At 44.9% G+C, this 14,412-nt stretch overlaps 1 protein-coding gene across 6 annotated transcripts in view; it reads left to right on the forward strand.

The window, feature by feature from the left end:
- LOC133339337 (E3 ubiquitin-protein ligase TRIM21-like) overlaps positions 1–14,412 on the forward strand; it is a 37,785-nt gene that overhangs the window by 18,231 nt on the left and 5,142 nt on the right. For all 6 annotated transcript variants that reach the window (XM_061547463.1, XM_061547462.1, XM_061547460.1 and 3 more), the window contains 4 exons: positions 6,235–6,330; positions 8,132–8,365; positions 9,246–9,268; positions 10,357–10,493. In XM_061547463.1, coding sequence (XP_061403447.1) covers positions 6,235–6,330; positions 8,132–8,365; positions 9,246–9,268; positions 10,357–10,493 — 490 coding nt within the window. The remainder of the gene's footprint in view (positions 1–6,234; positions 6,331–8,131; positions 8,366–9,245; positions 9,269–10,356; positions 10,494–14,412) is intronic.

Genomic DNA, 14,412 nt, shown 5'->3' on the forward strand with positions numbered 1-14,412 from the left:
GGAAAAAACAGTGATCCAATCTCCAACCCCCAGGAACAGGTTTTCAGATTTTTCTGAGCATTTCTGAGGTCTTGGGGGAGGGGAAATCACTCAGCTTGGAAAACAATGGGGCAAAGTGAGGATGACCCTGCTGAGGATGCAGTGTCTTAAATATTGAAAGAAGTAGTCACCCCCTGGAGTGGCTGGCTGAGGTGCCAGTTGTTAACGAAGAACTGAAGGCGATCCAGAGTCTTAGACCGGGAAACGCACCAGACAGCAATGATCTCCCAAACAAAATGCTGAGGGAGGGTGGTGTTTGTACACAGACTGCCCTACATGACATTATATTAAGTCTGGACCACTGGACGGGTTCCACAGAATTGGAAGGATGCCCTGGTGGTTCGCCTCTTTAAGAAGGGGGACTGTACAGACTAGGCCTCGGCAAAGTAAGGTAAAAGTTAAAATGTAAAAACAACGAGCCTATTTTTACCCTACCTTTTACCTTACCACAATACAATCACTCTAACCTACCTTTTACCCTTTAGCAGGTAAGGTAAAAGGTAAAAAGCAACGAGCCTACCTTTTACCCTTACCCCATATAAATTACCCAATTACAGGGTAATTACTAGGGAACTACGACACATGAACAAGGTTTATAATGGTAAATGCTAGGGAGAGCGCTTTATGCATATAGAATACTCTCGATGATTCCAATTTTACACGCTTGTTGTCGTTGTCATTGTTGTTGTCGTTGTCGTCGTCGTTGTCGTCGATTGTATCCTCAAATCTTGTAACTAAATCTTTACCCACTTCCTAATGTGGTATCGACTGCAAACTTGGTATACTTATGTCATACTGATGACAACACTATATTCTATCATAAAATCCTTTTTTAAATCCTTTATATTAAGTTCGCTTGCTTGCTTACGACCGTGCAAATCTTTCGGTCGTTTTTTAACCCACTTCCCGTGATCCAATCGAGCTGACATTTTCCACACAGACTCGTTGTGCGTGACAATTAATGTTCGTGAAAATTTTTTTCCAAAATTTTACACTTTTTAGGACAAAAAAATTATATTTAATTACCAATTGCTTAATGGTGCAATGCACTCATCTGACCCATAGGTGGCAGCCATCTCAAGCCAGAGGACGAGAGGACTCTAGCCGCCACGCATATAAAGGATTTATAGTGAAAAACTTTGTTTTTACGGGTTATACTTGTTATATGTTATGTTTCGGCTTGGATCTAATTGTCCACGCTCAACTGACGTTGGCTGTAATTGGCCACGGGCCCTTACGTTTTGGCAAGCTTCGGGGCCACTTCCTGGAGTCGTGGAGTTCTAGCCATTACTCGTACATTTAATAAAAGCGTGTTTTTAAGAAAGTAAAAAAAAATATTACTTATTAAATGTAGGCCACGGACTGCGCCACGGAGCTTTTAGTGGTAAACAAGGTACCGTATTTACCGGGTAATACTTCGTGCTACCTTTACCCTACCTGGGTAATTCTTCCGAGGCTACCTTTACCCAACCCTTTACCTTACCCCTTGGCATGTCGACACCTTTACCCGTTACCTTTACCCTTTTACCCGGTAAAAAGAGTAAATTACCTTACCTTGCCGAGGCCTAGTACAGACTGTAACAACTACAGGGGCATCTCACTCCTTTATGCTGGGAAAGGTCCTGCCAAAGATTATTCAACATCGCCTTGCCAGGCACGCTGAGGAGAGGTTTGCGGAGCCTCAATGTGGTTTCAAGGAAGGGCGGTCCTGCACAGATTCTATATTTTACGTCCGTCTGCTACAGCAGAGATGCAGGGAGTTCCAACACGACCGATGTCTCTGCTTTATTGACCTGGTCAAGGCCTATGATACATTAAAAGGCATCGCTTTCCCACCTGATGATGGACGCTTGTGTTGCGCCCGAAACGTCGTGATTTATTTTATTTTATACCTATGTGACTTTACCAAAAAAACCAAAGAGTATCATTAAGGACCTTAATGATGGTGAGCAAGCCCAGGGTTAAACTACGTGGCCGGGAGTCGGAGCCATTCCTTGTTCACCTTGAGTTGCGACAGGGGTATCCTCTGGTTCCCACGTTATTTAACGACTATTTCGACCACGTAGTTCATTAAGCCTTTGATGGTTTTACCGGAGGAATTTCCATCTGGTACAAATATAATGGGAGGCTGATCGATGTCCGGGTGCCATCAAGGGATGGCTCTATATTGGGCACTGCTCCTGAAACTGGAGCGTGCCACTAAGAGGTGGGGCCTTACCATCAGCCCCACCACAACTAAGCACCTGCCTGGGTATTTTGTACCATCAGACACTCAACCCCAACAACTCCCAATCGGTGATGGGGCAGTTGTGGAGAGAGTGGAGAGTTTCCCATACATGGGCAGTGTGCTCATGACCGGCTCCAGTTTGACAGCAGAGGTCTCACTCTGAATCGGTCAAGCGGCATTAACTTTTCATCGGCTGCATAACGCTGTATGGAAGCTACCCGGTCTGTCGCTCCACACAAAGTTTCGGGTCTTCTCGGCCACTGTCATGCCCTCCCTTCTCTATGCTTACAAAACGTGGACCCCCCTAATGAATCATCTTTGCCAGTTAGAAACATTTAGGCTGGCCTGCCAACGATCTTTCCTGGGTTTAACCAGGCTGGATTGTGCCAGGAGCTCACAAATCCTTGAAAAATCTAGGCAATGTCCCAATGGTGAGCTCCGGCAGGCAAGGCTGTGTTGGTTGGGTCATGTAGCCCACATGCCCAGCCACCGCTTGCCTAAACAGTTTTTGGTTATACCAGCTAAACGGCCGTGACACGGGCTGGAGAAGAGATGGAGTAATGTGGTACAGGAGGATGTAGAGCTGATTGGACTTGCCGATGACTGGTACAAGCGGTGTCAAGATCGGCCTCTGTGGAGGAGGCTCCTGAAGGACGATACTGGGCAGTTGGAGGCAGTCGCCCTCCAGCAACAACGGTGGACAGAGGAGCGATGCTCACAACAATGAGCAGACTGCCGGGTGGCTAAAACATAGCAAGTTGGCATAGTAGGGGGCACAGTTGGTGCATCAGCCAGTTATCTCAGTCAGTCGAACCATGGCACCTGGGTCTGCCCCGTGATGTACTGCTGGTGGGTGTTTGATACTTCACGTGGCCTTAACATGCCATGCACATAGCCTGGCACAAGCGCCATGGTGAGATCACTGTCACTTAGTGGGAAATGGCGGTTGTTGGTGGTGGTGGTGGTGATGATGATGGTGGTAGTAGTGGTGATGGCTGTGGTGTGGCTCAGAGGTCAGATTCGAATCTGGGTTTGGGCCAAGCATGGTTGTGACTGCCCTCCTCGATTGATGCGACTTCGTGAGATGAGTGCAGTCACGAAGCAAAAAAACGTTGGAGTTTTGCACTTGAACTTTGTTTTAAACTCGACTCGTGGTGCCCACTGGCACACGCAAAACTAAAACTAAAAAATCCACATTGAAAATAGATAAACTTGCCAAAATCAACAGCGTTGCATTGAACACGCCTCGCATCGTTCCAGGACTGTGGTGCATTTAGTAAACAATAATCTAACAAAAAACTACAAACTTATTTTTTTTTACCAGGAAAGGTCCACTTAGCTTATACAGATATTTTTCAGAAGCTACCTGGCCATTACAAATCGTAGCTGAAGCAAGTTGCATATCATTTCAATATTTATAGTAGCAGTGAAACACTAAACACGTGATGTTTATTCTAAATGTGGAGGGAAAATTGGAGGACCCAGATACAAATCCACGCGACTGTGGGAAGAGAAAGGAAGAGAAAGAGGGAGAGGCATGCAAACTCCACATATACAACAGACATCAGGGTTGGGATCAGACCCCCCACCTGTATACCAGGCGAGGGAGATTAGATCTCTTAGCCACCGTGAGTAGGCTGTGTGAATCCTGGTCTCCTTCCGCTCTTCAATGAACCACTCAATGAGGGATTTGTCGATCGCTCATAATGCAAGACCTTCGGGAGAAAGCCTTATGAAATCAGCGGAGGGTAAATCATCATCACGATCGATGGGGCGAGAGTCTCAACGTCTTACAATTTGTCAGCCAGAGAGTGTCAAAGGTCGTTCCGGACCACAGCATTTCCGAGCCGGGCACAGTCTAGTCGCTTCTTTCCTGACTTCTGGAGACACCTGTAGTTTGGTCGTGATAAGTCTGTGATCTGTCCAGCACTCAGCACCTCTCATTGCACGGGTGAGTAAGACGTCTTTTATATTGGAACGTCTCACAATGATGTCATCTATTAAGTGCCAATGTTTGGCACTTAATAGATGCAACCTGGGTGCATCCAGGATGTATTATATTTGTCTTTTAGTTGAAATATGGTGTTCGTGATGGTCAAGCTATGCTCAGCGCAAAGGGTCAATAACCTCATGCCATTTTGCATTAGCTTGCTCAATGCCATGCTTACCAATAACTCCACTCCACACCTCATTGTCCTTTCCCACCCCAGTATTGATGTCACCCAGCAAAAAAATATTATCATTGCTGTGGATGTGACGGTGGGCCTCATTTAGTGCTTGGTAGAAGCGATTCCTAACCTCGCTCTCTGATGGTAAAGTCGGTGCATAGCCACTTATAAGTGTGGCATAGTGCTTCTTTGCTAGCGAGATGCATATAGTAATGAGTCTCTTATTTATGTCAATCGGTGTCTCTGTGAGATTGGGTAGGAGGCTGTTTTTTTAATGCAAATCCCACACCATGTAGATGTTGTCCTCCTTGGAGGTATCCCTTCCAGAAGAAGGTATAACCCTGGCCTTCCTCCTTCAGGGAGCCTTCATCCAGGAGTCTGGTTTGGCTAACAATGTCAATGTTTTATCGCTTTAGTTCCGCTGCAACTACGGCAGTTCTTCAATGGGGTCTCTCAGTAGGGTTTTTACACTCCACGTTGCCAGTTTAAGGGAGATTTTTTCTTATTATATTCTTAGGTCTTTCGGTAATGTCACGTCGATTGACCCAAGAATATGAATTCCTGTAGTCCTGAAAACTTTAATTCAAGATTTATTTTTTTATTGTTTTTTCGACCGCAGACTGGAACAACCCTATAGGTGCGATTACCTATCCATGTAAGTTTGAGTTTGTAATGTTTAGGCCACCTTTTCAAGGCCCCTTTCCATTCGGGGTGATCAGTGCGGATCCTAAATTGGACTACTCAGTCACACAGGGGTGTGCCGAGAGCAGCTGCAACTCAGTCCCAGCTGCTACTGACCAAATGCCCTGTGCCGCTGGCGTGCGGGGCTCTGACTAGGAGCTTTTGGATATGTTCGTACCTGCTCCCCTCACCAGACCACTCAACGCCGCCAGACTTTTCTCCAGTTTTTCCAGATGCGCGATTCACAGAGGCAGAAGTGGGTACCTGCGCAAAGAGTATATTTAGAGTGCGGTTGGTGGGGTGCAAGTCCCAACAGCACTTCTTTACTGCAATAGGATGGAATCCAGTGCAAAGGGAGAACCCAGGACGAATGGCACTCTTCCACAGTTGCAGGAGGCTGCCGGAGCTCCAGTCTATCGGAGGACCACCTTTCGCACGCCACCAAGCACGTTGCTTCAATCTCAGGGTGTGCTCCCCGAGCTTTTGTCTTCCCAGACTTTTCCACAAGGCCGCGGGAACACGGCTATAGACACAAAGACAGATACAACATTTTTTTAATAATAATGTTAATAAATAAATAAATAGGTTTGATGAAATAATGTAGTGGTACTTGCATGTATGTGCTTAATTTGTGTTCAACGATTTTGCTTCTAAAAACATCTGGCATGTCTCACACCCCCAGAAAGGGCATCTCGCACCCCCAGGGGGTTCGTGCACCCCAGGTTTAAAACAACTGGTGTAGTGTATAGCGTAGTGTATAGTGTAGCTTATAGTCGTGTCATGAATAGTAGTGTAGTGTATCATCATTATGATCCATGAGGCAAGATAGCCCGGAGTAGGTGCCCACTGCACTTTTCTTCACTTGTTGTTTCCACTTTCTCCTCTGTCTTGAAGTGCTAATATGGCTCAAGTTAGTGGCTACATCTTTCTGGCACCAATCCCCTTATGACGCCTTCTTCAAGCCATCGTTTTCTGTGTTTGGTCTTCCTCTCTTTCTGGTTCCTTACATTTTTTCTGAACAACAACAACCCTTTTCATTTAATAGGTAAATATCGCGTATGATTTAAATCGTTTTGCTAAAGGCTTTTTTGTTTGGTTTGTTTTCTTTTTTTAAAACAGGAATCCCTTTCGTGTTCACTCGAAAAACTTATGACACATAATGGGAAAGTTTCAGCAAGATTGAATATACTGAAGAACACGGAAGCCAATGTAGAGGTGAGACCCAATAACACAATAACACGAATTCCCATGAAATGAAGATGACTGATGATGATACAGATACTCGACTTTATTAACCTTCCAGGCAATAATAATAATAGATTAGGCGTTTACGATGTTCAAACAGCAAATAGACAACGATTATATAATTCACTGTGTAACAAAATAATTTTTTTGTTCCTGGGTAGTAAGTAAGCAAAGTTTGTGGGGAATAATAGCCATTTTCTATACTTTTGAGGCATAAGAAATTAGAAAATAACACTTACTACCCAGGAACAAAAATCGTGTTACATCGTGAATTATCACGACAAGGCATGATCAAGTCTGCACCAACCACAACATCACACTTGTGGTAAAACGTAAAAACAAACGTGCTTTGATAGTAACATATGCACTAGCTTTGAAACAGAAAAAAGTCAGTTATATTGGCCAAAAAGGGTACCATAGATGTAACTGCTCAACCCGGGCTATTGATACTTTGATATTTGCATTGTCATCGTGCTGTTCGCCTTTTGGCGTTATACTCTGTTATAATACCGGGACTCCTTTTTTACCAGTATCACTGATTGTCGTACACCACTATCAGGATGATCACCTTGATACATCTGATGGTTATCTTGAAACATCTTGATACTGGTTGCAGGCCAATTAGTTCCAAGGAGAATGCCTACATTATAATCAAAGCAGTTTTGTTTGCATATTTTACTATAAGCATGGTGTGTGGTTAATGCAGACTTGATGAGGCCTTGTAGTGATAGTCGGTGTCCATTTTGGTTTTTGGGTGCCCTCGTGGCTAGGAGATGTTATCTCCCACGCCTCGTATGCAGTAGGTTGTGGGTTTGATTCCGACCCTGAGGATGCCTGCTGCTGTATCTTTTGAGTTTGGTTGTCTCGCCCCCCGTGGTTGTTGTGCGGATTTGTCTCCAGGTCCTCCGTTTTTTCCAAACACATTTAGAATCAATGTCACGCATTTAGATTATTTGACTGCTGCTATACATTTCCACCTGATGATAATAATCAATTTGGTTTAGCTATCAAAAAATATGTTTGAACATCTTAATACCTCTCGTGTTCTTGTCAGAAACAGTAAAGCCCATTCCTACGTAATTTGTTCCTTCCTCCACGAATTCCTTTGTTTAGATGAATACCTCACATGCTCATTTTCGTGCTGCCCTTTGATTCAGAACATTAATACCGATTCCACTTAATGCCGATATCAAACCGGCCACCACACGACATAGCCAATTAGTATGGTGGATTGTCAAGCCAATAAAATGTGCCAATTCGTTACTTGTTGGAGAGTAAAACCCCCCACAACATTTGCAATTCATATACTGACGTTTCGCCGGTAATTATTAACAACCAGCCATATCAGGTGACAGCCAGAATTGTGGAGAAATCTTCCTGTTTCGGTCTTAAATGTAGGAGAAATAAATGTGATGCCAATTGTGAACCAATCAGAAGAGAAGAGGGGGGGTTAATATATTAATATAAATTGCAATAGACATCTACTATTGGTTGGGTTATTTATTGCAAGCTGCCGTCATGCTGGTGTGGCGCGTTGCTGATGCTCCTACCAGCGAATTGAGCGGCAGCTCCGTCAATTGTTCTTTCTCGCATGCCACAGTGTGTCCAATGCCCCTTCGCCTCCGCCAACCCACACTCACATCCACGTGGCAAACTTTGGACGAATGACAGCTCGCAACTCACGTGGTTCATGCTTATCCATGCAGCGGTGGTACTTGCAACTACAACTGTAATCTTTTCACGCTAAAATTATATACTCGTCCCCTTTCAGGGAACGTCAGCAGCTTTTGACAAATCCATAGACGACGCTTTTAACGCTGCAATCAAGTCCCTCGAGGAAGAAAGGGCCACGCTCAAGCAGTTGGCACATGCAGAACAGAGTCAACTATTGGGCCTAATCCGTGCCCAGATGGCGCCCCGAGAGATGATGGTCGCTGAGATGGTGGTTGTCACCAAAGAGGTGCAGGCGGCTTTGCAGGAAACGAATCACGTGCGGGCTATCCAGGTACGTGGAGAACAGAGGACACCAGTAGTGTGGAAATGGTCAATAGCACCTTCTGCTACTGCTGCTGCATTGGCTTCCGGTTGCTGAACGGAATACAGTGTTATAAGGTCGCGCTCATGACACACACAAAGTGCCTGCCACGAATGAACCACACAATACTTTCGGTGATCTCGTCAATGAGCTGTATACCACCATCATGCGAACTCCTGTCATCCTTGCAGCAGCAGTGGCAGCGGCGGCTATTGGCTCAGCCGTTGAACAAAAACGGTCACCACTTCATTGCGTGGCATTTTCAAACACGCTGCTTCTGCGGCCATCTGGAATACTTTTCCTTCTGATATTAGGAAGCCACTGAGAGCTACGATGCACCTTTACATCATCTCGATTGACAAACTCATTTCTTTAGTCTAACACGTAGGCTTTCTGTTTGTTTAAGGAGAAACCCTATTTTCGACTTAAAACCATTAGATTTGTATTTCAGTTTTTTAAGTAAAGTCTTAGACTCGCAAACCAACTGACCTGGAAGAACTTAAACATTATTTTGTGAATGCTGAGTCATCATGCATGCCTACAGCTGTGTTTTAAAATGTTTTTTTTTCTGAACGATGGGCGACATATACAAGTTTATTAATAATTCGAGCATATCTAATCAATACCATAACAAATTAAATAAACTAAAACGTGAACGTCTATTACTTGCAGCATTCATATTAAATTCATATCAGCATCGCGAATGACAATATAGATATTTAACGGTTTTTTTGGTGTAGCATTCATTTTGGGACACCCCGTATATCAACATGAGATGAGGTTACCCTGAGATGGTGACCAGCTTACCAATGGATGTCTCACGCGTGCGCCCCCTGTCCCTCTGTCGCAGGTGAGCGGTGAGTTGGAGAGAAGGTAGGTCGCGCACCTTCACGTCACTCCACGGCCACTCAACTTCCCAATCCCAGTTTAATTGAACATTCAATATCCATATTTTACTGGTACTACGATGGTGAATAAATAATATGCTCGCTTAACCCTTCCCCGCAATGATAACACCGGAGTTGTGTTAAGATGTCGAGACACCTACGATCGTAAGTCCATCAAGTTTGTGTTCACCCGCACATCATGATTGTAGTGAAAAATGCAAACAGACTTCGATAAGAATAATCTACGCATTGTCCTTGGAACTGATTGGCCTACACCAGAGCTACAGTCTCCTTTATGGCCTTGTCATGAAGGAGACTGTATTATTGCCATATTTTATCATAATCGTGATAGTACCGACCCTGATGCCTGCCGCTGTATATTAGGAGCCTGCATTTCTCTCTCTGTCCTGGTGGTTGCGTGGATTTTTTTCTCCGGCTCCTCCGGGTTTTTCCTCCACATTTAGAAACATGCATCTAGACTATTTAGATTATTTTGCTGCTATAACCGTCAAATTTGTAAGCCACTTTGTTGAGTTATCATGTGTGTCCAGGTAGCTTTAAAAAAATAAGTTATTACCTCAGTGGGATTTGTCTGGTAAAAGCGAGTTGGTTTTGTGTTATTTGTATGTTTGGGTAATTTTTTTACCTTTCTTGTACTTTTCACTATGATCATGTTTTTTGTATTGTTTGTTATAACGTTTGTATCCATGCCTACTGCAAATCTGTGAAAAAGAGATTTATACCTCATCGGATTCCTCCAGGAGGCTGTTGCTCTGGTGCAGGCCAATCAATTTTGAAGACAATGCATACATTGTTATTATTATCAGTGAACGTTTGTTTTCATGTTTTGCAACGTGCGTGATGTGTGGTTCATGCAGACGTGATGATGCCTTTCAATAATGTATGTTTATTTAGTGTTTGAACATCTTAACACAACACCTGTATCATTATTCTTATTCTTACCGGGAAGGGTATTGCAATCCTATTCTTTGTAATCATCATGATACTGGCCAACAAAGGTTTTCCTATAGATCCACAATATTCTCATTCCTTATTTATATTTTCCACGTTCAGGATAACGGCCGCGATGATGAAGAACCCACCAAATGACAACATCGTGACTAGAGACCTCTTTTCGTCCTTGCGTGGCCTGCTGGAGAGTCTCTCCCCAAGAATCTCCAATTGGAAGACAGAAAACGCGATGCTCAGAAGTAAGTATGTGTGTGTGTATGCGTGCGGTGGCGCAGTGGTTAACGAATGGCTGCGTTGCGAACCAGGCGACCCAAGTTCAATTCCCGCTCATGGCCACCAACACCAGTGATGTTTATATGAACCGGTCCTGGGCCCCCAGCCCCCACCCCAGCTCAACTCAGCCTCAAATGAGTACCTGGTGTGGTGTGTAGTAAACATCACCACTGGGGAGACAAATGTGCCCGGGTCTGGTGATAGCCAACCACCCCCTCAGTGCTGCTCGATAACAACACTGGCCCCTGCAGACTGCTACAGGCTATACAGGGGATAGTTTTATTTGACGTCAAAGTTGTGGAATAGAGAACACACTTAATAATAATATAATTAATCTATATATATAAAATCGTGAATCTGTCTGTCTGTCTGTGTGTCTGTGTGTCGCCGGACCATACACACTTTCATTGGACGGCGGTTGCCCCTGGCAACGGGTAGCGACGCCTTCGCCGCTTTCATTGGACGGCGGTTGCCCCTGCCAACGGGTAGCGACGCCTTCGCCAAGGGGTGGACGTCATTTTTTATTCCCGTTAAAAATAGCCGCACGCATTAACACGCGACTCTCACGTACATTCATCACAGTTTCACGTCCTCTTCACTCCCCTCCCACCCCAATGTGTTCTATTACTATTATAGGCTCCGTAGATAATAAAATAATAGCGATTAGACAGTATTATTGTAGCGCGGGGGGGGGGGGGGGGACGCCACCCGTACCCTGCCTCTGCCGGGTGGGCAATTTAGGCGAGGCCGGAGGCTCTGCACGCTACTAGGCCTCGACACCCACCACGCGACTCTGAGGTAAATTCATCAAAGTTTCACGTACTCTTCACTCCCCCCCCCACCACAATGTGTGCAATTAATATTACTTTTAAACCCAACGCGCCAAGAATCTATTCTTTAAATGGTGACTGTACAAATAGTCATTAAGCTGGGTGAGCGTACTGCCAGTCTATAATGTTGACTGTAGCCTGCTTATTAAATTGCCTAAGTGTACTGGCAGTCTATAATGTAGACTGTAGCCTGCTTATTAAGCTCGGTGAGCGTACTGCCACTCTATCATGTAGACTCTAGCCTGCTTATGAAGCTGAGTGGGTGTACTGCCAGTCTATAATGTAGACTGTAGCCTGGTTATTATAATGGATTCTTTAAATGTTCTTTGTACAAATAGTCATTAAGCTGGTTGAGCGTACTGGCCGTCTATAATGTAGACCAGGGGTCGGGAACCTTTTTGACTGGGAGAGCCATAAAAGCCAAATATTTCTAAATATATTTCATTGAGAGCCATATAGTATTTTTAATGTTTAATAAATTAAATATGTCTTACTTTTAATGCGACTTCTGGTGTTGCATGGTTTTGCTGATGGCCTTGTAGTCTGGTTCATACGTGGTGAGGTTGAGCTTCATGCAGGCGTGACCCGTGAAATTTATCTTCAAAACTAATTTCTGTTTACTTTAAAATGACACAGTATTATTAAACAATATCACAAGTATTTTAAAATCAGTTCCAAACTGATTTTTTGTTTTTTCATTATTTTTATTTTTTTCAACTCAAAATTGTCTGGGAGCCATATGCCGTCACTGGAAGAGCTATATATGGCTCGCGAGCCATAGGTTCCCGACCGCTGATGTAGACTGTAGCCTGCTTATTCAGCTGGGTGGGTGTACTGCCAGTCTATCATGTACACTGTAGCCTGGTTATGAAGTAAAGTTAGTCAATTTGTAACACGTACGCTTTCGCAAACATTATTCATAAACAACGTTATTCGGTTTAGATCGCCTTATTTATTTATGTGTTGTAACCCTTATCCACCACCCGACACGCCCAATCTGCTAAAAATTGTCACGTTCCTAAAACACTAAGACTTGACTGCTTTAGCCCACCGGTGTGTTCAAGCGCAAAACCACAACAATGACCATTTCTCATGAAACAACAACTGTATAATTATGTTTAAACCCCACGCGCCAATAATGGATTCTTTCAATGTTCATTCTACAAATAGTCATTAAGCTGGCTGAGCGTACTGGCAGTCTATAATGTAGACTGTAGCCTGCTTATTCAGCTGGGTCGGTGTACTGCCAGTCTATCATGTACACTGTAGCCTGCTTATTAAGTAAAGTTTGTCAATTTGTAACACGTGGCCTTTCACGACCATTAATCATAAACAACGTTACTGCCTTTAGATCGCCTTATTTATTAATGTGTTGTAACCCTCCACCACCCAACACGGCCATTCAGTAAAAAAGTGTCACCTTCATAAAAGACTAATAGTTCACTGCTTTAGCCCACCGGTGTGTTCAAGCGTCAAACCACAACCATTAACATTTTTTATGCAAAAACAACTGTCTCATTACTTCTAAAACCCTACAACGGATCGGCGCGCCTCACTAAAACCCTACAACAGATCGGCACGCCTCACACAAACCCTACAACCGATCGGCGCGCCTCACTAAAACCCTACAGCGGATCGGCGCGCCTCACACAAATCCTACAACGGAAGCGTAACGCATTGTAGTGTCGTGGTTAGCGCGCCACGCTACGAACCCGGCGACCCGAGTTCGATTCCCACTCACGGCCACCACCGGTGACGATTATTTGAACCGGACCTGGGCCTCCCCTAGGTCGACTCAGCCTCAAACGAGTAACTGGTGTCGTGTGTGAACATCGTCACTGGGGAGACAAAGGCGGCCGGGCGTGGTGAATCCAAGTACCCGGGCGAAGCCGGGTAGTAAAGCTAGTAATAATTTACAATTGTAAAGTTCTGCATTTAATCCGTAGATCCCACCAATGTGCCGCTGTGTATGGAAAGTCAGGAAATAAACAGAACCTGCAGAGGGCAAAAGGCCATAACTAGGCAGATGGTAAAGGCCAATTTACCCATTCACTCACCCACCTCACTCACTCATCCACTCATTCACTCACTCACCCACCCACTCACTCACCCACCCACTCGTTCACTAACCCACTCACTCACCCACTCATTCACTCACCCAATAAATAACTCACTCACCCACTCACCGAATCACTCACCCACCGTTCCTGTTATATATTTTGATAACGATGAAAACGCTAATAAGTGGTACATCTGATGATCGAATCTAATTGCACACGTATAATTATATAGCACCTTCACGCCAGGCGCTTGATGAACATGGCTTACAACACGGTGACACAGAATGGAATGGTGTAGTCGCGAGCTACCAGGTTTTGAGGAAAGAGTGACAGCAACTACAGAGGGTTTATTTAGGGGATCACGAAAGGGGCTACAGGGGAGGCACAGGAAGGAGTGGAGGGGTGAGGAGGAGGGAAGAGGACGAGAATGGGCAATGGAGATGAGCTGTTGAGGCTGTAACCACCCTCCTGCTATTCGAAGGCTCACTGACATGCGGGGGAAGTGGGATGCCCATATCGCGTGCTGACTGAACACGGCAGGTGCAATCAGCTATTCCGCAAATGGAAATATAAATGAAGAGAATTACCAGATGCGTAAAACACGAATCTCACATTAATGAATGTGACTACGTCTGTGTGACCACGCCATCCAAAAACAAAGGAAAGCCGCTGCCGCCTACGAATTCAGAGTTTGGGAACGAATGACTGCGACGAAGTGAAGAGGCGCAAGAGAACGGGCGGCAGCGGTCCAGGCGAGCTACAGCAGGGAGAGGGGTGTTCCGTCAGCACGCACACGACCTGCTGTGGCACACACCGAATCACAAGTGGGGGGTGGGGGGGGACGCTGGTATACAACCCGAATGGACACTCAAAAGGGGCGCAAATGAGCGTGGAGAGGTCGCATGCATAGAATTGCACTGAGAGACAGAAAGAGTGCCGTACGCATTACAGAGAAAAAATGCAAAGGTTAGTGGCATCATCTTGACTTGGCAGGG

Source organism: Lethenteron reissneri, unplaced genomic scaffold (genome assembly GCF_015708825.2).
Source record: "Lethenteron reissneri isolate LAM-NWPU_2019-01 unplaced genomic scaffold, ASM1570882v1 scaffold_1845, whole genome shotgun sequence".
NCBI lineage: Eukaryota > Metazoa > Chordata > Hyperoartia > Petromyzontiformes > Petromyzontidae > Lethenteron > Lethenteron reissneri.